The 25,468-nt window shown below is 44.4% G+C and overlaps 1 protein-coding gene across 1 annotated transcript in view; it reads right to left on the bottom strand.

The window, feature by feature from the left end:
- NID2 (nidogen 2) overlaps positions 1-25,468 on the bottom strand; it is a 56,406-nt gene that overhangs the window by 19,738 nt on the left and 11,200 nt on the right. Inside the window, exons 2-11 of the mRNA XM_077270073.1 lie at positions 14,721-15,023; positions 9,124-9,356; positions 8,333-8,949; positions 8,070-8,219; positions 6,504-6,749; positions 5,687-5,887; positions 4,627-4,854; positions 3,003-3,149; positions 2,166-2,297; positions 1,283-1,423 (exon numbers count right to left, since the gene is read on the bottom strand). Coding sequence (XP_077126188.1) covers positions 1,283-1,423; positions 2,166-2,297; positions 3,003-3,149; positions 4,627-4,854; positions 5,687-5,887; positions 6,504-6,749; positions 8,070-8,219; positions 8,333-8,949; positions 9,124-9,356; positions 14,721-15,023 — 2,398 coding nt within the window. The remainder of the gene's footprint in view (positions 1-1,282; positions 1,424-2,165; positions 2,298-3,002; positions 3,150-4,626; positions 4,855-5,686; positions 5,888-6,503; positions 6,750-8,069; positions 8,220-8,332; positions 8,950-9,123; positions 9,357-14,720; positions 15,024-25,468) is intronic.

The following is a 25,468-nucleotide window of genomic DNA, read 5'->3' as shown; positions in this document are numbered from 1 at the left end:
AGATCACCTCACATTCACACAAAAGGAGCTTCTACCGGACCCCTGCCATCGACAGGGCAGAGCCCCCCACAGATAGCCTCACTTTCACAAAAGAGCTTATCCCAGACCCCTGCCATCGACATGACACAACCCCTCACGGATCGCCTCACATTCACACAGAAGGAACTTTTCCCGGACCCCTGCCATCGACATGAAAGAGCCCCTCACAGAACACCTCACATTCACACAGGAGCTTCTCCCAAACCCCTGCCATCGACATGACAGAGCCCCTCACAGATAACCTCACATTCACACAGAAGGAGCTTCTCCCGGACCCCTGCCATCGACATGACAGAGCCCCCTCCTCACAGATCACCTCACATTCACACAGAAGGAGCTTCTCCCGGACCGCTGCCATCGACATGACAGAGCCCCTCACAGATAACTTCACATTCACACAGAAGGAGCTTCTCCCGGACCCCTGCCATTGACATGACAGAGCCCCTCACAGATAACTTCACATTCACACAGAAGGAGCTTCTCCCGGATCCCTGCCATCGACATGACAGAGCCCCCTCCTCACAGATCTCCCTCCTCACAGATCTCCTCACATTCACACAGAAGGAGCTTCTCCCGGACCCCTGCCAACGACATGACAGAGCCCCTCACAGATAACTTCACATTCACACAGGAGCTTCTCCAGGACCCCTGACTGCAATCAGACTGCGGAGGTTTGGGAGTCACAGTCACATTTTTTTCTTCCTTTTCTTCTTTTCAGGCCTTGGGGCGACTAATTAAAAGATAAAAGCGATCACACAGGAACAGGAGGACAATGGCTGCTGTGTTGTGGGTTTGTCTGAAATCTGCACCTTGATACTTGAGGGATTATTTGTTTCCTTAAAATTTCCTGGAAAGTTTATTGAAGTGGACTCATCCTTGTGTCTGAGGTTTTATCTAGCACCGTGGACCGGATCAGAATGGGGAAGAAAATATGGAGGGTCCCATATTGTGCCAGTGCAGCTCCATGACCTAAACATGCAGAACTTTTGGGGTTTACAGGGATTAATTTCTGCCTTCCTGGAGCTGTCTTATAAGGCTGACATTATAAAACAATAGGTCAGCCAAGAGATCCCTGCCATCCAAGAAGAAGCCGGGAATATAGAACCTCTGAAAAGGAGAACTGCGTATTCACCGAAATACATAACCACTGAGCCACGCTATAAGAACCTTCATGTCGAAGCTATGAAGCCCATTTATTACAAGGGGCTGGAGTGAAGCTGGGATAGAGATAATGTATTCTTACCAATGCAAGTCTGTCCGCTCCTCGTGTAACCAGGGAAACATTCACACGTAAAGACGCCATCGCCACGTGGTACGCACTGAGATGTGGTCGTGTCACAGCCGTGTGTGCCATCCTCACAGGGGTTAGAGAATGAGCCCCCCGCTAAGGAAAAAGATGGAAGAATAATAAAATCCTGTGCATACAGCCGCCCAACAAGGAGGATGGAGACAAGATCCCTCAAATTAACCAACCGGACTGTGGCCAAACTGCAATCGGGCCATACTCATGGAGTTAAAGGTTGTATGTACACCAGCAGAATAGTGAGTGCAGCTCTGGGGTATAATACGGGATGTAACTCAGGATCAGTAATGTAATGTGTGTACACAGTGACTGCACCAGCAGAATAGGGAGCACAGCTCTGAAGTATAATGTACGGTAACTCAGGATAGTACAGGATCAGTAATGTAATGTATGTACACAGTGACTGCACCAGCAGAATAGTGAGTGCAGCTCTGGGGTATAATACAGGATGTAACTCAGGATCAGTATAGGATCAGTAATGTATGTACACAGTGACTGCACCAACAGAATAGTGAGTGCAGCTCTGGGGTATAATACAGGTTGTAACTCAGGATCAGTAATGTAATATATGTACACAGTGACTGCACCAGCAGAATAGTGAGTGCAGCTTTGGGGTATAATACAGAATATAACTCAGGATCAGTACAGGATCAGTAATGTAATATATGTGCACAGTGACTGCACCAGCAGAATAGTGAGTGCAGCTCTGGGGTATAATACAGGATGTAACTCAGAATCAGTAATGTAATGTTTTGTACACAGTGACTGGCCCAGCAGAATAGTGAGTGCAGCTCTGGAGTGTACACATGATCATGGCACTCACATGGCACGCAGTTCTGTCCATCTGCTGAAAACTCGTATCCCGGCTGACACTCGCACTTGTAGCTGCCAGGAAGGTTCAGGCATTGAGTGTTGCGGCCGCAGTTGGCGACTCCGGTCTCACATTCATTCACATCTTGGGAGAGAACACAATGAAATCCATGCATTACAAAGTGGGATTGTGCCCCCATAAGCCGTAATCTTTGGATCTGCTTGTGGAGTGTTTGATTGCAGAACTGACATTGTGGTGTTGACTGTCCCATAATTCAGAAAATAAAATTTTTAGACTGTAGATCTCAGCTGAGATGTCACGGCAATAGCGCATCAATGCTCTTGCCAATCAGTGTGGCTGAGCTGGATGTGACGGCACATGAGTATGACCTTGGTGACTGTCGAGAGCGGTGGCACAGGCAGAGACCGGACAAGCGACAGGGAGTCGCTACTATCCACAGGGAGGGTGAGTTTGTAAAATAATAAAGGGATTGTCCACTTTCCTGAATATGGGTCCCAAACTATGAAACTTATTAAAGTATCAGTGCCTCATAAAAATAATAATTATTAATTTTTTTTCCCTAATTGTCCCGTTCTTATAAGTTTTGTGAATACATTAGTATTTCTAGTACTTAGAGGGTTGTTCTCATGACTTCCCGTCAGGGGCACCCAGCGTACTGACTGCCAGGAGCAGTGACACCTAGAGGCTGCACGTGAGCCGGTGAGAGCAACACATGTGCTCAACATGGCAGTGCTGGTGAAGGGGAGCGTGGCACGTGGACACTGAGCACAAGAGAGAGCCCCTCACTGGAACGAGGACAAGTCAGCGGGGGTCTGCGGTTGGACTTACCAGTGCAATCTCTGCCATCTCCATAGTAGCCGGTTGCACAGATGCAGCTGTAATTCTGTCCAGACGACGGCCGGCACTGGGCTCGCGTGTCACACAGGTGCGTGCCATCGTAGCAGGGGCTCCCTTGTGCGGGCTCCTGAGATGAATCTGGGGGCAAAACAAATGAAGCTGGGCAAAAAGTGCAAAACCACTCAGGCTGTTTGCTCACCTCGTTTTGGCGGGAGAGCCTGGACCCCCTAGACCCACCCAAAGACTCCTGGCAGAGAGACCCACAATGAGAAGAATCTTTTGGGAGAGGATAGCCGCAATCTCACAAAGCTCGGAAACCGAGCCTGGATTTGAAGCAAAACCCTTCTCACAGCTGAGAATTTGTTACAACTGTCTAGTCCTGGAGACAGTTTCTCCTGCACTGATACATTGTAGCAAACAATCAATCCAGAGCTTCCAGAGGATGAGCAAAACTGGAGACAATTGTAGCAATGTGAATACTTCCATTCAGAGACTGAAAGCCTGCAGACCGCAAACAAAAAGGAAAAGAAGATGCCACGTAGTGGAGCACGGGCCGCCCTGTGGACAAGATATGCTTTAATGAAGGGAATATCACCTGGCCTTTGGTTTGAGGGCTCCCTCCGTAGATCCCCACTGCTCCGGAGAATTTGGCTTTGACATGCGGCCACTGCTGAATTCTGACAGCACAAGGGCACTGCAGCTCCGGTCATCCTCTGCTGATCTCCAGCAGTCGCAATGAACTCCACTAACTTTTTCTGCTCATCCTATAGTCAATGAAGGAAGCGGAGGTGCTTCCTCGGAATCAGTGAAGAACCCAGTGGTCGGACGCCCAGCAATCACTGTTAGGGTTGGGATAACTTTAATGACGGGAAAGACCCTGTGAACTATAAGCAGAATCCGCTGTTGCTTCTTCCTGCCAGCAGAAAGTTTAGTCAATGGATTACGAAGTCTGAGAAGGTTGCAGCAGTTTGCAGTGACTCCCCAATGCCCCTTTTTTGTGTGACCCTCGTCTGTTCTCCGGTGGGTTTCCTTTGTGTTGGGTCTTGTCGCCTTTGTTCGGTTTCCTCCCACAGCAGAATGTCTTTCGCCTCCTTCTACGCCCGGGTGGGAGGGGAAGGGTCTCCTTAGCTTTTTTTTTGCATGCAACAAAGCCCCTTTTCTGTCCTGCAACTGCCTGAGTAATTTGGCATCGACTCTCAGGTCAGGAAGTCAATAAACCTAATGTGCTCCATAAAGTCTCCTGAAGAGTGGAGGCCACTATTCATCAGCCAGACACAAAGGGGGCCAGATAAAGACCCTTGACAATGGCAGGAGAACAAAGCCGGAGGAAGTGTAGAGGCAAATTACAAGCTTGTGAAATCTGCTGCCTTCATTAAAGGGGTGGAATGATTCTAGCGAATTAGCATCAGGGGCTGTACAGGAGGATGTTCAGAGGCACCCGAGTCACACCTCTGCCCTGCTCATCTCTACAGTTATGGGCAATAATCAAACTACTGGGATTGTGAGAGGGAGTGGAAACTGACCGCACGCAGAGACCCCAATGTAGACCCTGAAGTACAGACCCCCACTTTGTCCACTTAACATGAACAATCCAACATGGATTTACCAAACTTACCCTGAACGGACCCTATGTGACTGGTTATGGCGAAGCGGAGGACTTTCTCGTCCTTGTTGTAAAGGGCAAACATGCGATCCACGGCCAGCTTCTGGGCATTGGGTGGGAACCTCTGGGAATGGCTGCAATCCTGGTAGGTGATATTCTGCCTCAGTCGGTAGGACAGTCTCTGGACTTCATTATTAGCCGATGTCACCGTGTATTCCCGGTGAGCCGTGGAGGTCACAACTGGAGGAGAACAAAAAGACAAAAATCATTGAAATTACCGAGCCAGATGTGGCCAAGAGGGTGAGGATGGGTCGACATGGCAGGGCCAGGAAAGAGGGATCTCCCACCCCAACTATCTCACAATCGGATCCTTGTAAGAACTAGAGAACCAGACAGAAGAGACCAAAATGGGAACATGTGCAGCATCGAAAAAGTACAGGATCAGTAATGTGTGTACACGGTAACTGCACCAGCAGAATAGTGAGAGCAGCTCTGGAGTATAATACAAGATGTAACTCAGGATCAGTAATGAAATGTATGTACACAGTGACTGCACCAGCAGAATAGTGAGTGCAGCTCTGGAGTATAATACAGGATGTAACTCAGGATCAGTAATGTAATGTATGTACACAGTGACTGCACCAGCAGAATAGTGAGTGCAGCTCTGGAGTATAATACAGGATGTAACTCAGGATCAGTAATGTAATGTATGTACACAGTGACTGCACCAGCAGAATAGTGAGTGCAGCTCTGGAGTATAATACAGGATGTAACTCAGGATCAGTAATGTAATGTATTTACACAGTGACTGCACCAGCAGAATAGTGAGTGCAGCTCTGGAGTATAATACAGAATGTAACACAGGATCAGTGTACAATGTATGTAAACCATTTGTTCATTATTTTATTGATGTGATGGTGTTTGTGGACACCTCTTGTCCTTATTGCTCGTTCCTGTGATTTGTGTGATTTCAGGCCTCCCTGGTGCAGACTATTGAGCTGCTCTTTGGGTCTCTGTACCTTTCCCCCTCAGTATCCCCCATATGTTGCTCACCGGGCATTTTCAGCATTACCTGCCCCAGAGTACTGGTAGATTTCATAATACGGGTCAATCTGGACACGTGAGGACTCGGCGATGAAGGGAATTTGCCCTTTAATAGTCGTTCTTAAATGAATGTAGTTATCAGAATCAAATCCATCTGCGACTTGTGTGATGTGGACGACTTCTTCTCCGGGGGAAAATATGGCTTCAATGTTGTGGACAAGCTTGGCTCCTGTGTGACAAAAAAAAAGAAAAAAAGAAGAAAGTTAAATCAGCAACTGAGCCACACTCCACTCCTGACGGAAACGCGCAGGATGCAGGAGAGATCCTGTCCTCCTACATCTGGGGTCTGTGTCCTGGATCGCTCCATGTTCCCCAGCTATACCCTTCTCCACTGATGTTGCAGTGTGTCCGAGCAGAATCAATGCTGTCACCAAACCGCTGCACGACCAGCTCTCCTACTGTATCCTCACCCATCCCTTGTAGATTGTGAGCCCTCGTGGGCAGGGTCCTCTCCTCATGTACCAGTTGTGACTTGAATTGATTCAGATTACTGTACTTGTTTGTTCATTATGTATAAGGAGCTGCAATATACATGCTCCACAGAACCAAACAGGCGTGTATGAAGGGAGATACACAGAGAAGTGGCTGTCAGCTGTTCCACCCGATCCCCCAAGGAATGTTCACTCGGCTGTCTGTGCTATTAACAGGGAGAGGGGAGTATGCCGCTAGCAGACCCTTCTTACAGATAAGTAGGATTGGGCATGTTAAAGCCAAATATGCCCAATCATTTTGTTTTACATTGGATATATTTCATCAGATTCTTAGACTTAGGGTCATGAACTCACCAGTTATACCGAATCCATTCTGAAATCCGGGTTTTTCCAGTGCAAAAAGCCAACCAAAAAGTCCTCCGATGGCAGTTAACGGGGTCAGCGACCAGGATGCGGGCTCCGGCACCTGACTGATGGCGGTGTAAGCTCTTCCGTCATTCACCACAATGTACGCATGAAGGTCAATACCGTCAAAGTTGACGGGCATCTGTCCCACGAGAAGGTTCCCGCTCACTTTACCATTGACCCTGTGTGGAGCACCTGACGAGAGAACTCCAAATGAAAAGTTGTTCAAGTCATAAATATGGAGCTGCAATCCGCTCCAACATTTGGTTAGCCCACCTGAATAAGGCAACCAGTTTCTCAGCTTTACATGGTGGCCTCAAATGAATTGCACCTTTCTTCAAAGAACAGCGCCACCCCTGTCCACAGGTTGTGTGTGGTATTACAGCCTAGCTCCATTCACTGCAATATCTGACACCAGGAGGGGAACCATTTTTGGTGCAAAGCAGCAAAGGGTTTGGAAGGAACTAACAGACAATCTGTAGAGTAAAGATCCCCGTACAGATTGTGCTGCTGCATATAAAAAGGTGCAACAAGAGACGATCGATATACGCTCATAACGTGCAAATTAATTATTGGCCCCTGTGAAAGGGCTCTCAGCACGTTATCCGAGCATTTTCGCTCCTCACTAGAAATCTGACCATGCCAGGGTTATCTGAGGGATTTCAGCGTGTTCAGGTAATATGTTTGAGTCCCTGCAGCTGCATGTTCTGCGGCTGTTACACAGACACAACACATGCGGGGATTCCCTAACAGCCGTAAAACATGCAGCCGCAGGGACTCTAACATATTATCCGAGCACACTGAAGATACTTCTATAACATCAGAGCACGCTGAAGATACTTCTATAACATCCGAGCACTCTGAAGATACTTCTATAACATCCAAGCACGCTGAAGATATTCCTATAACACTCGAGCACGCTGAAGATATTCCTATAACACCCGAACACGCTGATGATACTCCTATAACACTTGAGCATGCTGAAGATATTCCTAAAACACCCAAACACGCAGTCGATACTCCTATAACACCCGAGCACGCTGAAGATACTCCTATAACACCCGAGCACACTGAAGATAGTCCTATAACATCCGAGAACGCTGAAGATACCCCTATAATATCCAAGCACGCTGAAGATAGTCCTATAACACTCGAGCATGCTGAAGATACTCCCATAACACCCGAACATGCTGACGATACTCCTATAACACTTGAGCATGCTGAAGATATTCCTATAACACTCGAGCACGCTGAAGATACTCCTATAACACCCGAACACGCTGAAGATACTCCTATAACACTTGAGCACGCTGAAGATACTCCTATAACACCCGAGCATGCTGACGATACTCCTATGACACTCGAGCACGCAGAAGATCATCAGATAACACTCAAGCATGCTCGGATAATACCTTATCGGAGCACATTCAATTATCACTATTCTCTACTCTTCTGGGAATTAATGAGCAGACTGCCATGAAAGTTTGTGCCTGGTGCACAGTAGTCAGCCATTACCTTTGGGCAGGCAGTGCACCCCATTGCCATAGTAGTTATCCAGGCAGTGACAGCAGAATCCCGTTGCGTAGTCCCTGCAGAAGGCGTATTGTGAGCAGTAACCGGGTGTTCTCTCGCAGGTCTCTCGTCTCACGGGGTTAAAAGTGAGCACTAGGGACAGTACAAGGACAATGGAAGCAAAACGGTAACTCGTGTATATTAGATCAGTGTTCCAGAGACCTGGATGTCCGTAAAACCGTGGCAGCATCATGGTAGGAGCTTACCGTCAGCGTCAAATCCACCCTCCTCATCGTATCCATAATTACGGGCGCCCTTGTAGAGAACATCAGGGTTCTGTTGATTGTCTGGTGGACTTTGGGTCACATCAGCGACGTCCGCGGTTATTGGCTCGGATGGATATTCTCGGGTGTCGTAGGAAGGAGCATTTCCAAGATCTTTGTTCTCAGAAGGCTGGATGTGAGGTTCCCCGAAGTGGTCACCTCGGCTGTACGGTGTCCAGCTAGGCTCTTCCTGAGACGGAGGTAAAGGGTTGTTGGACGGATCGTAAGGAGACTCTGGTTCCACTTGTTTTCCGGTAAATAGCGTGGTGGGATCATCGATGTCCAGGAATCCCAAATTTGCGTTTTCGGTCGTGGGCTGCTCTATCGTCTGCCCGGGGGAGTAGTCCCCATCTGTATCGTCGTAATTCTCATCATAGTTGTTCTCCCCATTGAACTGATTTTCTTGGTCTTCATCAGGAAAGTCATTGTGGGAGTTGATCAGTGGTATGAACCTTTCTTGGGCGTGGGCGTTCACCACTTTAGCTGGTATCACGTTGTCTAATTCTGAAATGCTGCCAATATGGAAGACCCAAACTCCCGGGACTCCGACATTACTTGACCTAAGGGGAAAAAATGGCTTTGATTTGGATTTTCTCAAAAAAAATTATTTCACATACTGGTTAAATATACTCCATAGACTGGCACCAACAATTCTCCAAACTGTCAGGGGGTAATTGGTCAGGTCACATTGAGCTGTCTGGTGTCAGCCATAGTTACCGCATGGTCATACTTACTGATACAGGTTTTTCACAGATTGTTCACTGTTGGTGACGCTATAAAAAGGAGCTTCTCTCTTCAAGATTTCCGATTCTCCTCTGCTAAATCCCACTCTGGCCGGGAGTTCGAGTTGGACGTTGTAGGACTCTTTTGGCCTGGTCCCAAAAAACTGGAGCCCGTGTTCAGGGTACAGGAATATGGCGTAGGAGTCGGACTCATCGTAGGCCAGCACTGCCTGGAATGTGTTAAACTGTAGAAACAAAATGTTTTAGAAAGAAAAATCAACTTGCAACATATAGGGTGGCCATGGGTCTAGTGGTGCCCCTGCAATTAAAGCTAAGTTAATCCTCGCTTTCAATGCAACACCTGTAATGATTGACAGGTTGCACTATATTTACCATCTGATCATTTTTTGCTTCCTAACTCTGTAAAGCTTGCAAAGCTAAATGTAGCCTAGCACAAGAATAAATGCTGGCATTGAGTGTTAGGTGGTGCCCATTGTGGTACGAAAGTCATGGCACTGCAATTTATGCGCTATCCTAAGTTACCCACTGAAAAAATATTATACCGTAAAGTGTAACACCACAAACCACCATTTAGTGACCGTAAAGTATTTCGGCTTTGCATTATGATTTTTGGTGGTCACAAGCCACAGGTATTTACGCCACCGCTGGTCCTTCTTCAGCCCAGATCACACACCTCTAGGGCCAAACCTTGGCCAAAAAATTGATGAAAGGACTGTGTAAAAAGTATTACAATCAAACCAAATCATATCCCCTTTTCAAATGCTATACTGCCCCCTATTGGCCAAATGATTAGAAAAAAAAAATCTTAAATGGGTATCTTCTATGCAAAATTAGACTATTTGACTGTGCCTCAGGAAGAGAGTTGAAAAAGTGAACCGAGAATGTCATATGAAAGTATAAAATAAACCATTTTAACAACAATTACCTATTGCCAAGCCTTGCATATTTAATCAAAGTTTGCATCCATCCTAAAAAAACATAAATGCCAGGACTGGATATATAACCTTGGGAGTTCGCCCCTTTCCTTGCAGAGGCAGCCCCGCAGGATGATTTCTAAACCAGAAGAATGTCGCTACCAAATTACTTCCTTTTCATCATGCGGAGTGGCCGGCCGTGCGCCTCATTAGTGTTTAGATGCTCTTGCATCGTCCATCAAACAATAGATCAAACAGCGCTGGCAGCGAGACTTCTGTTTCTCAGGACATCGGCCTTAAAGACGGCGAGCTGGAATAGGCTAAACTAAAGTGCCAACAACTCCGAAAATAGAAGTTTCACAAAGACGGAGGCTGTGACTACAAACAACATCCTTCCTGTACAGTGAAGAGTCAGGACTGTGTCATGGAGCTCATGGGCCAAAATAAGTACCAGCAAAGTGAATGAGATTTCTGAAATCTCATGCACATGCTACTTTTTTTTCCATGCTGATTTGAACCAGTTTTTTTCCAAATCTGCATCATGTCCATTCTTTCATACTTCTCACATTTTCAAATAAATGGGAAAAAATGCATCAAAGTGTTCCCAAAAACACATAAAAAAATTCAGAAATCTCATTGATTACGTTGGTACTTTTAAATGCTGTGAATTTTATGCATCAAATACGCTTTCCAACATCAGTAGCAACTTCAGGCCTAAGTATGTGCCAAATGGACTTGGCTATAATTATTATGTTATCCCATATCAAAATGGTCTCACCGTCTGCAACTGTGCTGACCGCGGGATGCAGTGGCCAAAAATGCTATTGTACAAGGGAGTACCAAAAAAAAAAACAAAGCTGTCTCCCGCTGGAAAAAGATTCCGAAGTATAGACAGCCGACACTTATTCACGGAACAGTTGCGTTTGACTCCAGGAAATTAAGAAAAAAAAAAAATATTTTGGGGGTTCAATCTTTCTCCCATTTTGTGATGGCTGACTCACATGAACAACGTGCAGCTAGGAAGTTTTGTCTCCTTTTTGGAGAAAAAATACATCAGAAACGATTGTTGCGAGACAAGAATTTTGCTGCAACTGGGAACGCCATAAAATCCCATTCACCTACATGAGCTCATCGTTGGTTTGAAAGCGAACTTCAAGAAGATCTTCAAGAAGAAGATGTAACACATTTTTGTCAAGCAATTCTGGAGGATCGCCGTCGGACCGCAAATGGAGTTTGTCCTGGATTTCCTGTTGGTTGAAATTGGGAATGAAATCAGTTGTAGCTAAAGGGGTGCCTTGGATCCTGCTGATTGCTTTGCACGGATAAGCCTTGGAGCATCCATCAGTAATTTTTATGGTATACCATAAGCAGTTCGAATGCAACATTCGTCGACAACATTGACTAGGATATTGATTTCGCGAGCATTCACCTAGCAGCAGAAGCTCATACTACAAGCACGCCGCTCTTCTGTTTCTTTTGGGTGCCCCCTACATAAATCCCATACCTTGAACAGATAGCAGAGAACACATCTTCCCCACTGACTTTCTTCTAATACCATAGAGGTTCTAGCTGAGGAACGTACAAGAAATACGACTACTGGTCATTTGAAGTCGTCCGAAACGCAAAAGGACCCGCCCTGTCCAAGTGAAGAATTCAATGTTTAGGGAAAAAATTTCTTGTCAAAGTCTCCCCCAATGCACATTAGATGGCAGACAGCCAAACTATCTTGGCCATCTTTCCAATACACAGGAGCACTCGCTCAGTCATGAATACAGGAGAGAGTCACCATTAGACATGTCTGGCAGTGGCATATCTCCAGGAGAACAAAAGTCTGAAATCAGTTACTTGATTCTCAAGAGAGTTCAATTGTCTTGGGCCCCCATCATACACATTAGAATGTCGGCAAAAATCGTCGTTATCGGCAGGTGACGCCAACAATATACCTATTATTTTAAGATCTAAACAGGCCAATATAATATGGCAGCTCGCTTTCTAAACCAGTGCCAGACCGGTCAATGAGTCATATCTGGTATTCGCTCCATTTCTCCAGCAGCACCCCCACAGGTGAAATGAGGAATTACATTTTTGGGTCCTCCAGAGCTGCTCTCCAGTTGGACCAATAGTGATGTCCTGAATATTGGACCTTCCCTCTAATACCTTATAATTCAGTAATTTGACATGGGTTTTGTAAGTCGGAGAGTTTCTTAAAGCTGAAAAACAAAAACTTCTCATCCCCACAACCCCCCATCCAACAAGAATTCCAGTAACAGATCTGTGGCAATAAATTGGAGGAGCCACCATTAGCTACGCTCGCCAGGTTACGGGAGAGAATTTCTTCCATATGTCAGCTAGTGAGGACAGTCCCAATCCAGCATCATGTGTGCAGCTGTGTCATGATCTAACACGGGATTTCATACTATAAAACTCGCTTTACAAGGGTTTTACACTGGTATTTTCTGTAAAAACAGACCAAACATTCCTCCAGCTACAAATTAATTTAGAAAAAAGCCTTGTCCAAAAAAAGTTAACGTCATCTCAAAATATTCCCCCCACTGGAGGCTCTGCACTTGATCCTTGTAGGGGGGGGATACAATAATTACTTTCTGGGTAACACATGCGGAGTATGTGCTCAGCTTGGAAATGACAGTATAAATAGTCACTGCAGGCGATCTCTGTGGGGGGGCAACAATTTTAAGCCAGGCAAATGGGAACAATATGAAATCGGTAAGAAAGAAAAAAAAACATGCTGGGAAATTTGCATCCAATGATGCGTATGAGTTTAACAGTAGTCTTGTACTTTTATATTTGCCCTTGGGATTTGGAAATAAAGACACACCAGGCACTTCATATAGGAAGCGAGCTCTGAGGACACTTACAGACTCTTACGTGACCTCTTCCAGCAGAGTCAACCAAACGAAGAGTCAAATTCCCGATGGTACCAGGGTTCGGGAAGGAAAACTTTCATTTCGAAGTATAAAGTGAGGTCGAAAGACTTCAATTGAGGATGAGCTACTCTAAGGGGTACTGCACACTGTAAGGAAGAGTCGGGGTGTCAAACCAGTCCAGGTTCCTAGCAGAACTAAGCACTGGGTGACCATTAATAGGAACCTTTTCCCTTCCCAAACTTTGGAATGACAGTTTCAATACAGACAACTCCTTTAATATAGGAGTCAAAACCCTTGTGTAAAAGCCATCATCGGCCAGTTCCAAGTATTAAATGAATGGCCAGCTATGTAATACAAGGACTGTCCAATTTCAGCTACATTTGAGCTCAGAGATACCATGAGAGGGAGCTCCCAGGGGCGTAATGATCGTAGTCAAGGATGCAACCACAATTGTACCTGTGCGGGGGAAGTGCCAACGCCAATTTCACCTGCATGCATTTCTGTGGACGCACATTGAAAGGAAAATGTTTTGCGGCACAGGTCCAACACACGCTGCCACACAATCAGAGGCCAACTGCACACGTCAGCTTGCTAGTGACGTGCAACGTATGGCCGTGCCATCATGTTCTGCCCGTACCAGAATGCTGAAGTTACCTGCATGCTCCTGCACGGCTACAGAAGAGGACGCCTTGCGCCATGGGAGCAGGGAAAGGTGAGGAGAATCATTTGTTTCTTTTTAAAATGTTCTGAAGAATGGATGGGACCCAGGATGGGGGACATTATTACATGGGGCTGAACACATATGTCCTTATAGGATCTAGAATGCTACAAGAAGCCCTACACCTGAACAACATGCAGGTGAGGGCACAGGTCCAAATATTGCACCGGAGCCCATTGGGCTCTAGTTACGCCACTGGGATAGTATGTGGGGATGCGGCATCAATTACATCGCTCTGCTCACAAAGCAGAAGTCAATGGCAACCTCAAACTTTGAGAAGTAATCAATAACCCAAATGATGACACAGATTAGGTTCAGGATCCCCTACTTTACGACAGCTTATTTGCACTTTAATCTTTTGTTAGTATTTAGTTTCTTGATTTTCCTTACAGAAAGGATGTAAACTAATCATACTGAAGTCAGACTCTCTGACTTGCTGGTAAGAACTGCCGGGCTTGTGCTTATATGCAGTAGCTAATCAGAACAAGTATTGAATGACGGAGAGCAGCCCGAGTCAAAGGTAAAACAGGAGGTGGATATCAGACCACAAAACATAAGCTGATGATAGCTGACCTTAGGGTTAGGGTTACCCTAACCCTAGAACACAGCTAATTGCACCCAGGTATTACCCAGAAGTAATGACTTATTAAAATGTTTTCATACAGTAGCCAAATGTCAAAGGCTTGAGTCATGTGGTGATGAAGGCGGTCTTACAACCCCCACAAAAAGCCAGTCATTATTAGGCCGGGGTCACACTTGCGAGTGTGATGCGAGAAACTCGCACAAGTCTCTTGCATCAATACCCGACACTGCCGCCGGCACTAGGACCGGAGCGTGCGGCTGCATAGAAATACATGCAGCATAGAAATACATGCAGCCGCACGCTCCGGTCCGAGTGGCGGCAGCAGTGCCGGGTATTGATGCAAGAGACTCGTGCGAGTTTCTCGCATCACTCTCGCAAGTGTGACCCCGGCCTTAGGCAAAGTATCAGTTAAGCAGTGTACCCATAGCAACCAATAATTCATATTTACAAACATTTGAATTTTGATTCTTAAACATTCCGCCACTCACCTTATTGGAAGGCTCGGAATGTCTCGTCACCTCCTCGTATGGCCCCACATTCTCCCAGGTCACCAAGACTACATTGATGGGAGAGAAGGCGGCCTCGGGGAATCCTCTCTCGATCTGTCTGGCTGCGGTACTGAGAATTTCAGGCGAATTGTCCTGGCGGTAGTAAATCTTTCCTTTGCCGTTACTTGTGTCTATATCAGATAGGAAAGGGGCAATTACTGGGAAATCGGTGGGGAAGCCGTCATCCACGTACTGCGTCTCTCGGGGAAAGTCTTGCGGGGAGATGATTCCATTGGTCCCTACCTGAAGTGACAAAAAAATAAAAATGTCTTAAAGAAAACCAACCTAAATTTGCAGAATAACCCCTTTATTGCGGTACTTTCAAAGACCACCACAATCAATGTTCTTTATCGCCTTGGCCCATTGATACATAAGATATTTTTACAATAAGATCTATATTTTATTCTTAACAAAAAAATGTTATTTATATAGCGCCCACATATTCCACAAAACTTTACTATTTTTTTCTTCTCACAGCATAAAGTTTTCATCACTAACAGCAAGTCTTAATTGTAATGTGGACCTTTCTATCAGGGCTGTGGAGTCAGAGCCCATTTTGGTCCGAAGTCGGTATAAACTGGACCGACTTCGACTCCTAAAATATATAATAAATTGGGTACAGTAGTTCAATGCAGTTTGTGGAGAATATTTTTTTCATAAGAATTTGGGAAAGTTATGAAATGTCCTATAAATGTCTGTCGTATTCCTGATCTAAGGTCTAGACTTTTAGGCTACTTTCACACTAGTGTTGTGCACTGCATGTTGCAATGCGACGTTGCGGCGCATCGACGCAAACTGTGAAAGCGCCGCACAACGGTGGCAGCGGATGCAGTTTTACAACGCATCCGCTGCCCCATTGTGATGTGCGGGGAGGCGGGGGCGGAGTTCCGTCCGCGCATGCGCTGTCGGAAAAGACGGTCACGACGCACAAAAAAATGTTACAAGCAACGTTTTTTTGTGGCGACGGTCCGACGCAACCGTCGCAAGATGGTTGCGAGGTGTGGCAATGCGTCGCACTGCATCGCTAATGCAAGTCTATGGAGAAAAAACGCATCCTGCAAGCAATTTTGCAGGATGCGTTTTTTCTACAAAACGACGGACGGTGCAGTGCACGACGCTAGTGTGAAAGTAGCCTTAGCCGAGATGAATCTGTGCTGCAGTTTATGTTCATGATAAGTAGTGAAGCTCCTCCTCTACAAATAAGGGGAAAAATAAACACACAGTGAAGGAAAGCCTACATTCTTCTCAGAATTTCTGGAGTGAACAGGAAAGCAGGATTAAAGAAGGTAAGTACTTCCTAAAGCATATCTAAACTTTCAATAAACTGTGCATAAATCAATAGTTCAGTATATGTTGTCTCTGTATGCTTGACGTTTTAGTTTGTTTTTGCTCTTAGCTCATACTTGGAGAAATTAGCTGCTCTGATGACTTACCGTATATACACTATACACAGAATATAAGGGGAAAAATGTTTTCTAACATCTCAAAGTCGGAAATACAGTAACAGGATCGATGAGGACATATATACCGGTATTTGCGTGTGTGTGTTCTGGAAAGTGATTCAGCAAAAACATGCTCCCTCCCTTCTCCCCTCTTCATAGACTGTGAAGAAATATGATGTGAAGCATTTAGTGAGCTGTACCCTGCTGAGACAAGCCTTGACATTGAAAGTTCAGAATAAAGCTATTTAACAACACATTTTACAAACTTTATACATATCATCTGTCCTATTGATTTATGCCAAGATTGTTTTATTTCTATCCCAAATTATACAGTGCATGATTCCCTATTCTTGCAAGAATTACAATATACTTTATTTTTGAAGTCAGCTGTATTTGAGCTTTTCATAGTGACTCAAGATAATAAACATTTTGTGTGTCAGTGTATAAGTGGCCCAGATGAAAACAAATGCTGTGATGCCAAAATCAGTGCATACACAGGCAGTGGTAAAAATGCTCCTTCAAGATCTTCCAATCTAAAAAGACATTTACATCGCTGCCACCCAGAAGTTTACAAAGCTGTGACTGAAAAAGATCACAGCAGCACCATGAAACCAGAGACCAGCACTTCCCACCAGGCAAAGGAGGAGGAAAGAGAATCTCAAATGTCAGTTACAAGATATTTTTGTAAGTGAAAAAGTTACTGTAACAATGACAGCAAATGTGTTTAAAAGACAGCTCATCAAGCTTGTTGTGAAGGACTGTGTACCATTATCATTATTTGCACAAACAGCTTTTACAGCTCTTAATGGAGAAATGGTTTGCAACTTGGTGTTTCTCTGGAAAAAGAAAGTATTAGAAAATTAGTGATTGAAGAAGCCCTTAACCAAAAGGAAGATCTTAAAAAGACTCTCAAGAGATGCTTTGTATTTCTTAAAATGGATGCCTGCACACGTTACAGAGTGAACTATTTTGCTATCAACGATTGATATGTTTGTGACAACAAAAAAATTATTACTAAGACACTGGCAGTAAAAGATACTAAAGCTCATCACAGCAGCCAGTTTCTCCAGACCTTAGTGGAAAAAGTTCTGCAAGATTATGAACTCGAAAAAGAACAGGTTCTTGCTATTGTAACTGATCATGCTTCAAATATGATAAGTACAATTAAACTGATGAATGAGAATAATGAAGGTGAACAACAGCTAGAAGAACATTTCACATTCAGTATGTTGGAGATGGAAGGCCACAGTCTTGTTCCCATAACGGAGGAACAAACAGATATTACTACAGAAGAACAGCAAAATGATTCTTTACAATTAGATGATCTTGTTAAAGCTGCTTCACACCTCTTTCCTATTCATCACATGCGCTGTGTTGTGCACACGCTGCAGCTGGCAATAAGACATAGTCTGCAAGAGGGACATGCTGGAACTCTGATTAGCAAAGTGAGGAAATTGGGTATTGCTGCCAGAACCCATAAAATTGATTCCATCTTGAAGAGACGTGCTGGATAAGGTGCAATTATGGATCAAACCACTCGATGGGGCAGCACCTATTTAATGATTGAGCGATTGTTTGAGCTGAAATCCTTTTTTTGTAGATATGGCCAACCCTCAGATAACACTACATGAAGGTCAATGGACACAGGTGGCTGAATTGAAGGAATTGCTTCATCACCCATTTACAGTGACTAAAAAATTACAGGCTTAGGATTTAACTGCTGGCATTTTTATAAAGGAGTGGAAGAATTTGTTGTTTTGCCTGTCCCAAAGAGGAGATTTAATCGCAGATGGCATTGCTGCTTCAATGAAATGGAGAGAGACACTGCTATTAGAAAATAAAATTCTTTTGGCAGCTGTTTATGTGGACCTGAGTCATCATATATTGCTGGATGATCAACAGCTTACTAAAGGAAAAGAATCTTTGATTGAGGTAGCAGTTAGGATGAGTGGGCTACAGGAAGGGTACAAGACCAAGAGGACTCGGGTCCTGCCAGTGCTGCTGCTTCTGCCGTTCCTTCATCCTCATCAGAGGAGGAGTTTGATTTTGACAAGTATTTGGATGACATGGAGCAGGCAAAGCATTGCTGCAGGGAAAAATATTCCACTCCCATAGAAAACAGATTGACCATATATCAGCAAAATGTTTCACTTGCTCTCAAAGAAGTAGAAGAGTTCAATCGTTCATCAAAACTGACTGTGCACGAGGCAATTCCTTTATACCCTGAAATTGTTAGAGATGTCGCCATGTGGTTACTGCTTTGCCACCAACCCAAGTTAGTGTAGAGAGGCTGTTCTATAGACTTAAAGAAATTACCGTATATAATCGAGTATAAGCAAACCCGAGTATGAGCCGAGGCACTTAATTTTACCACGGAAAACCGGGTAAGCTTACTGACTCGAATATAAGCCGGGTATGTATTGTCCCCTCATCCCTATCCCAGTATGCATGGTTCCCCCATCCTGTCCTGCTCTGTGTGGCTCCCCCTGTTGTATGCATGGCTCCACCTGTTCCATCCTTGCATGCATGGCTCTCCCTGTCCCATCTTGTATGCATGGTTCGGCTCCCCTCCTCCCATCTTTGTATGCATGGCTCCCCCGGCCCCATCCTTGTATGCATGGCTTCCCCGGTCCCATCATTGTATGCATGGCTCCCCCAGTCCCATCTTGTATGCATGGCTCCCCCCATCCCATCCATGTATGCCTGGCTCCCCTGTCCCATCCTTGTATGCATGGCTCCCCCCTACCATCCTTGTATGCATGGCTGGGCTCCTACTCACCCTCCTCGCGCTGTCGCTGAACGTCCCTGCATCTCCGTTGTCCCGGCGCGGCAGCTTCTTCCCATGCTGAGCAGTCACGTGGTACCGCTCAATAAGGTCATGAATATGCACTCCACACCTATGGGAGTGGAGTCGCGTCTATATTCATTACCTTAATGAGCGGTACCACCTGACCGCTGAGCACAGGAACAGGAAAGAGCTGCTGGCGCTGGGTCAGAGATGCAGGGACGGAGATGCAACGATGGAGGGTGAGTATTGATGTCTTCTTGAAGCCAGCGGCTGCAGCGGTCACTGTGCTACAGCCGGCTCCCCGCTCCCCCGCTGGCTTTCTGGACCATGACTCATGTATAAGCCGAGGGGGGCGTTTTCAGCACAAAAAAAATGTGCTGAGAATCTCAGCTTATACACAAGTATATAGGTAGGTCAGATTTGAGGTAATCTATGAAGGAGGATTTGATGGAGGCGATACTATTTCTCAGAACAAATTCATAGACTGCACAAATGCTATTCAGTATGTTTTTGTTGAAAACTGTTTTTATCCCACTTACTGCAGAGTGTATAATAAATTGTAAATATGCAAAGTTTTTTTTGTTCTAAAGTTGTATTCCAATAAATATATTTTATGTTCTACCTAAATGGCTCGATTATTGTATCATAATAAATATTAAAAGCCTCATGTTACCATTTTACTACAGTAAATGTATCGCTTAAACTTAAACATGAGCCACGTATGAGGGAGTCGGAGTAGTGGAGTTGGTGTCATGGGAATTGAGGAGTCGGAGATTTGGCTTACCGACTCCACAGCCCTGCTTTCTATCACAAGTATGTAAACTGTCACCTGTCCATACGCAGATGTGTATTAACCTGTTAATCACTGGGGGTGTGAAGGCAGAGACCCTCTTTGAGCCCAAGAATGAGGTTCTGCAGAGCCCCATCAGAATGAGGTAATCACGTACTCCACTCTTGGGAGTCATAAAGAGACCACCTATTTTCTATGCAGATGTTCAGAAATGAAGTTTGTAGACCCTTTTCTGAACCTCTTTCTGGTCGCGTGAAAGCCAATTTTACTTTTTTACATATTTTAATTGTTTCCTCCCTTGAAGTGTTTACAAATAAAGCTGAAATCCGGACAAGAAATCTATAACATCACACATGTGTAACACATTGTTCCAGCTAGGGGCTATGCTGGAGCACTATGCCCTTGGAAGGACAGATTGTACTACTGTTTGTTGCCAACACAAGACGTCTGTAAAGGCAGCTGGAGTGGGAACCCCTACAAGCCATAAAGGCACAGTACAGGATTACTACAGTGCTACTTTTTTTTACATTCACTGCAACTCATATCAACTGCCTAATCATTGAGTGATGACTTTGATCCAAAAGTCAGCTTATGAACAGTTCACCAAAAATGAGATGGAGATTAATGACCTCCTCAGTGGAAGTCCTAATACTACAATAGTGCTTGTCCTCCAGACCTCAGTGGCAAATCAGCCTCAAAATACCCAGGAGGTCAGTCTTCCTAAAAAAACAAAACAAAAAGGTTGTTAAAAATGTTATGCTTAAATGTACCCCCATAATCGTCATCACTACGACTAGGACAGATGTCTTGCACATTGGAGGACGACATGACTCAGTTCACCCAGCCACCCGTGGTTCTCTAGGAATGGGGATTTAGGAATTTAAAAAAATTAAATTAGAAGGCAACAAACGAGAGAGAGAGGCGTTGTGATGTCAGGAGATAGACACACAACCAGCATCATCATTCATGGAGAAATGCACCCTCCTTCCAGGATGAAAAATTCCATTTCAAGACTGTAATGCATCCAAACTGGAGCTAAATCAGCAAGTCATTGAATGACTACATAGACTCTCATTGTGTGCAGAAGCTCGGACTGTCCAACACCCAGCTAATGTCATTGCCCTCCTGAATGAAATACTGGCTGACGGAAGGAATGCTCGGCATGTCTACATATAAAAGTGCTATCGAGTACTCCACAACCTCATGCAACAGTTTGAAACCCCCAATTACCCAGTGGACACTCTACATGAACCCCAAAAGGGCTGTGTCAATGAGCCCAAAATCCCAGAGTACTATCAGACAGGGGCATCAAATGTCAATTTGCCATTGATCCCCAAGTTATAGTGTGTCTTTGGTGAAGGACCCCAAGAACCAATGGACTAAGACCCTAAAATTCACCATTCCGAATTGAGACCTCAAGTATCAGTGTGCCCCACCGAACTAATATACTTGGTTTGTTACTAAATTGGGAACACAATACATTGACTGCTAGCATTTTGGACACCATTGTAAAATATGACTAACCAGATGAATCCCTGTTTTTGGAATAACTTACAGCTCTGGCAAAAATTAAGAGACCACTGCAACATGTTCAGTTTGTCTGATTTTTCTCTTTATAGATATATTTTTGAGTAAAATGTAAATTGTTCTTTTATCCTATGAACTGCTGACAACATGTCTCCGAATTTCCAAGCAATAAATTTTGTATTTTTTTCTGACAAAGAAAAATGGTCAAAACTAAAAAAAACCCAGTGCTTTCAGACCTCAAATAATGCAAAGAAAACAAGTTCATAATCATTTAGAAACAACAATACTAATGTTTTAACTCGGGAAGAGTTCAGAAATCAATATTTTGTGGAATAACCATGATGTTTAATCACAGCTTTCATGCGTCTTGGCATGCTTTTCACCAGTCTTTCACACTGCTTCTGGCGCAAAAATGTAAGCAGTTCTTCTTTGTTTGATGGCTTGTGACTATCCATCATCCTCTTGATTACATTCCAGAGGTTTTCAATGGGGTTCAGGCCTGGAGCTTGGACTGCCCATGACAGGGTTTTGATGTGGTGGTCTGTATATTACCACATGTCAAGCAATTTACCAGTCGGTGCAGTAGATTGTAAGAAAATCACCAGACTCCGCATTCATGATCTTCAGGTTTCTGAGTCTGTGTATTAGAATAATTACCGTAATTGACAGGGTGGTGTTCACAATAATAGCAGTGTGGGGTTCAATTAGTGAGATCAACCAAGAAACAGGTGTGAACCTGGTGGCCCTTATTTAAGGGTGAAGCCAGGACATGTTGTACATGTTGTACATGCATTTCTCCTGGAAAGCCTGAGTAATATGAGTAGTTGGAGATATTGTGTTCAGAAGAACAGCGGACTTTGATTAAAAAGTTGGTTGGAGAGGGTAAAACTTATAAAGATGTGCAGACAATGATCGGCTGTTCAGCTAAAATGATCTCCAATGCTTTATAATGGAAAGCCAAACCAGAGAGATATGGAAGAAAACAGAAGACTACCTTTTAGAATGGATGGAAGAATAGCCAGAATGGCAAAGGCTCAGCCAATGATCGGCTCCAGGATGATCACAGACAGTCTCAGGTTAGCTGTGAGGACTGGGACAGTTAGAAGACGCCTGTGTGACGCTAATCTCTTACCAAGAAGTCCCTGCAAAGTCCCACTGTTAAAAAAAAAGACATGTACTGAACTCTGCAGCCACAGTACCCTCTGAAGACGGTGAAGCATGGAGGTGCAAGCATCATGATATTGGCAGGTTTCTCTTACTATGGAACCCGGGCCTATTTACCGCATACCAGGGATCACAGATCAGTTTGCATATAGTAAAATACTTGAAGAGGTCATATTGCGTTACACTGAAGAGGATATGCCCTTGAAATGGGGGTTTCACCAAGACAATGACCCTAAAAACACCAGTAAATGAGCAAAATCTTGATTCCAGGCCAACAAAATTGAGGTTATGGAGCAGCCAGCCTAATCCCCACACCTTAATCCGATAGGACACTTGTGGGGGTGACATAAAAATTTCTGAGGCAAAGCGAATAAATGTCAAAAAATTGTGGGATGTAGTCCGAGCATCCTGGGCTGGAATAACAAGTGACAGGGGACAGAAGTTGGTTGACTCTATGCAACATAGAGAATAATAAACTTTATTTTTTATATAGCGCTAACATATTCCTCAGCGCTTTACAGTTTTGCACACACATTATTAGATGTGAGACATTTCTAAAAAACTGTGGGTAACAACTAAATATTAGGTTAGTGATTCACAGGAATGATAAATTCTCATAAAAAAGTCAAGACAAATGCAGACACTGCTGATTATTAGAACAGCCCATTTCTTGCTATTTTCTGTAAAGTAGTTAAACATTGCACATTGTTTTCTCATTCAAAACATGAAGAGAAATGTATATAATGTTCCCAATGTTGGAAATAAAAACTAGTATAAAGATTTTGTGTTTTTGAACACACTGCTATTATTTTGAACACTCTATAGACCCCAAAATTCTAGAGTGCCAATGGACAGGAAAATAAAGTATTAGGCCATGCTCACATGTTGCGGTTTTTACCGCGGATCCACGGTGTTTTTGACGCTGCGGATCTGCAGCAGTTTTCCATGCGGTCTACAGTACCATGTAGACCTATGGAAAACCAAATTCTGCAGTGCACATGCTGCGGAAAAAAAACGCGCGGAAACGCAGCGTTGTTTTTTCCGCAGCATGTCAATTCTTTGTGTCGAACTGCAGCGTTTCTGCACCCATTGACTTGCATTGAGTCGGGCACTTCCGCAGCAAAACCGCAGATGTAAAAAAGATCTGCGGTTTAGCTGAGGAGGAAACGCTGCAGTTCGGGAGGGGGGAAGAGTGTGGGCGGTGACTGTGTGTGTGTGCGGGTGGGGTCTGTGAGCTCTCCGTGCCGGGTCTGCGGGCTATCCGGGTGGTCTTTGGGCTGTCCGGGTTGTCTGCGGGTTGTCCGTGCCGGGTCTGCGGGCTGTCCGGGTGGTCTGCGGGCTGTCCGGGTGTGTGTGGCACTGTGTGTGTGTGCATGTGTGTGTGCAGGCATCGTCCAATGGGACTACAATTCCCATTGGCCTATGCATGCTACAGTGACAGTGATTGACACATTAGCCAATGATGGGACAGTAGTAGTCCCATCATCCGTCTAATGTGTTGAATGTATAAAATAAACACAAACATAAAACATACATACATATAACATGCATACTACATACATACAACATACTACATACATACAATATGCATACTACACATACAACATACATACAACATACTACAAACATACAACATGAAACATACTACATACATGCAACATACTACATACATGCAACATACTACACATATGCAACATACTACATATGTGCAACATACATACTACATACAACATACTACATACATACTACATACATGCAACATACAACATACATGCAGCATACATACTACATACAACATACTGCATACGTACAACATACTACATACATGCAACATACTACATACATACAACATGCAACATACTACATACATACAACATACTACATAAATACAACATATTACATACAACATACATACAACATACATACTACATACAGACATACAGTACATATAACATACAGTACATACTCACCATCACTTGTCACTTTGATCCCCGAAGCCAGTGTCACCTGTAAAAAATATTAAAATAATAAACAAACAATATACTCCCTGATCTGCAAGTATTCAATTAAAACGAGTGTCCCACGACGATCTCCCGTGGAGAGCAGCAGCATCAGCTGATGCGACCGCTCTACAGGGGCTCCAGGAATACAATGACGGAAGGTATCCTTCCGCACTGTACTCCTTCGCCACTGTAAAAAAGTTCCTAGTCTCACTTGTGGCACTGCTGTGTGAGAAAGTTCCCACGCAGCAATGCCATAAAGTGAGACCCTGAACTAAGGTAACCTCAGTGATACACTGCAGGAGCCACTGTCTCCTGTCAGTGTGTCACTGGAGGTCCTAAAGAGCAGTGACATCACCCGATGTCACTGTTCTATAGGGGAGATCGTCGTGGGACACTCGTTATTAATTGGACTACGGCGGACAGGTAGTATATGGTTAATTATTTTTAATTTTTTGCAGGCGATCGAGTATGGTAAGTATGGTTAAATTAAGAATATTAAAATACTTTTTCTGGCTGTGTCTTTAATTTTTTTTAACTCTTTCACTACTCTAGGATTAATAATGGATAGGCGTCTTATTGACGCCTCTCCATTATTAACCCGGCTTAATATCACCTTACAATAGCAAGGTGACATTAACCCCTTATTACCCCATATCCCACAGCTACTCGGGAGTGGGAAGAGAGGGGCTAAGTGCCGGAATTGGCGCATCTCACAGATGCGCCATTTCTGGGACGGCAGGGAGCTGGTATTTGTAGCCAGGGGGGCCAATATCCATGGCCCCTCTCTAGGCTATGAATATCAGCGTAGCCTTTCTGGCTATAAAATATAGGGGGACCCCACGTCATTTTTTTGGGGGTCCCCCTATATTTTTTATTTTAATAGCCAGTAAAGGCTATGCAGACAGCTGCGGGCTGATATTCATAGCCTGGTAGGTGCCATGGGTATTACCCCCTTCCCAAGCTACAAATATTGG

Source organism: Ranitomeya variabilis, chromosome 1 (genome assembly GCF_051348905.1).
Source record: "Ranitomeya variabilis isolate aRanVar5 chromosome 1, aRanVar5.hap1, whole genome shotgun sequence".
Taxonomy (NCBI): domain Eukaryota; kingdom Metazoa; phylum Chordata; class Amphibia; order Anura; family Dendrobatidae; genus Ranitomeya; species Ranitomeya variabilis.
Note: the sequence above shows the minus strand (reverse complement) of the source record. Positions and strands in the feature narration are given on the sequence as shown.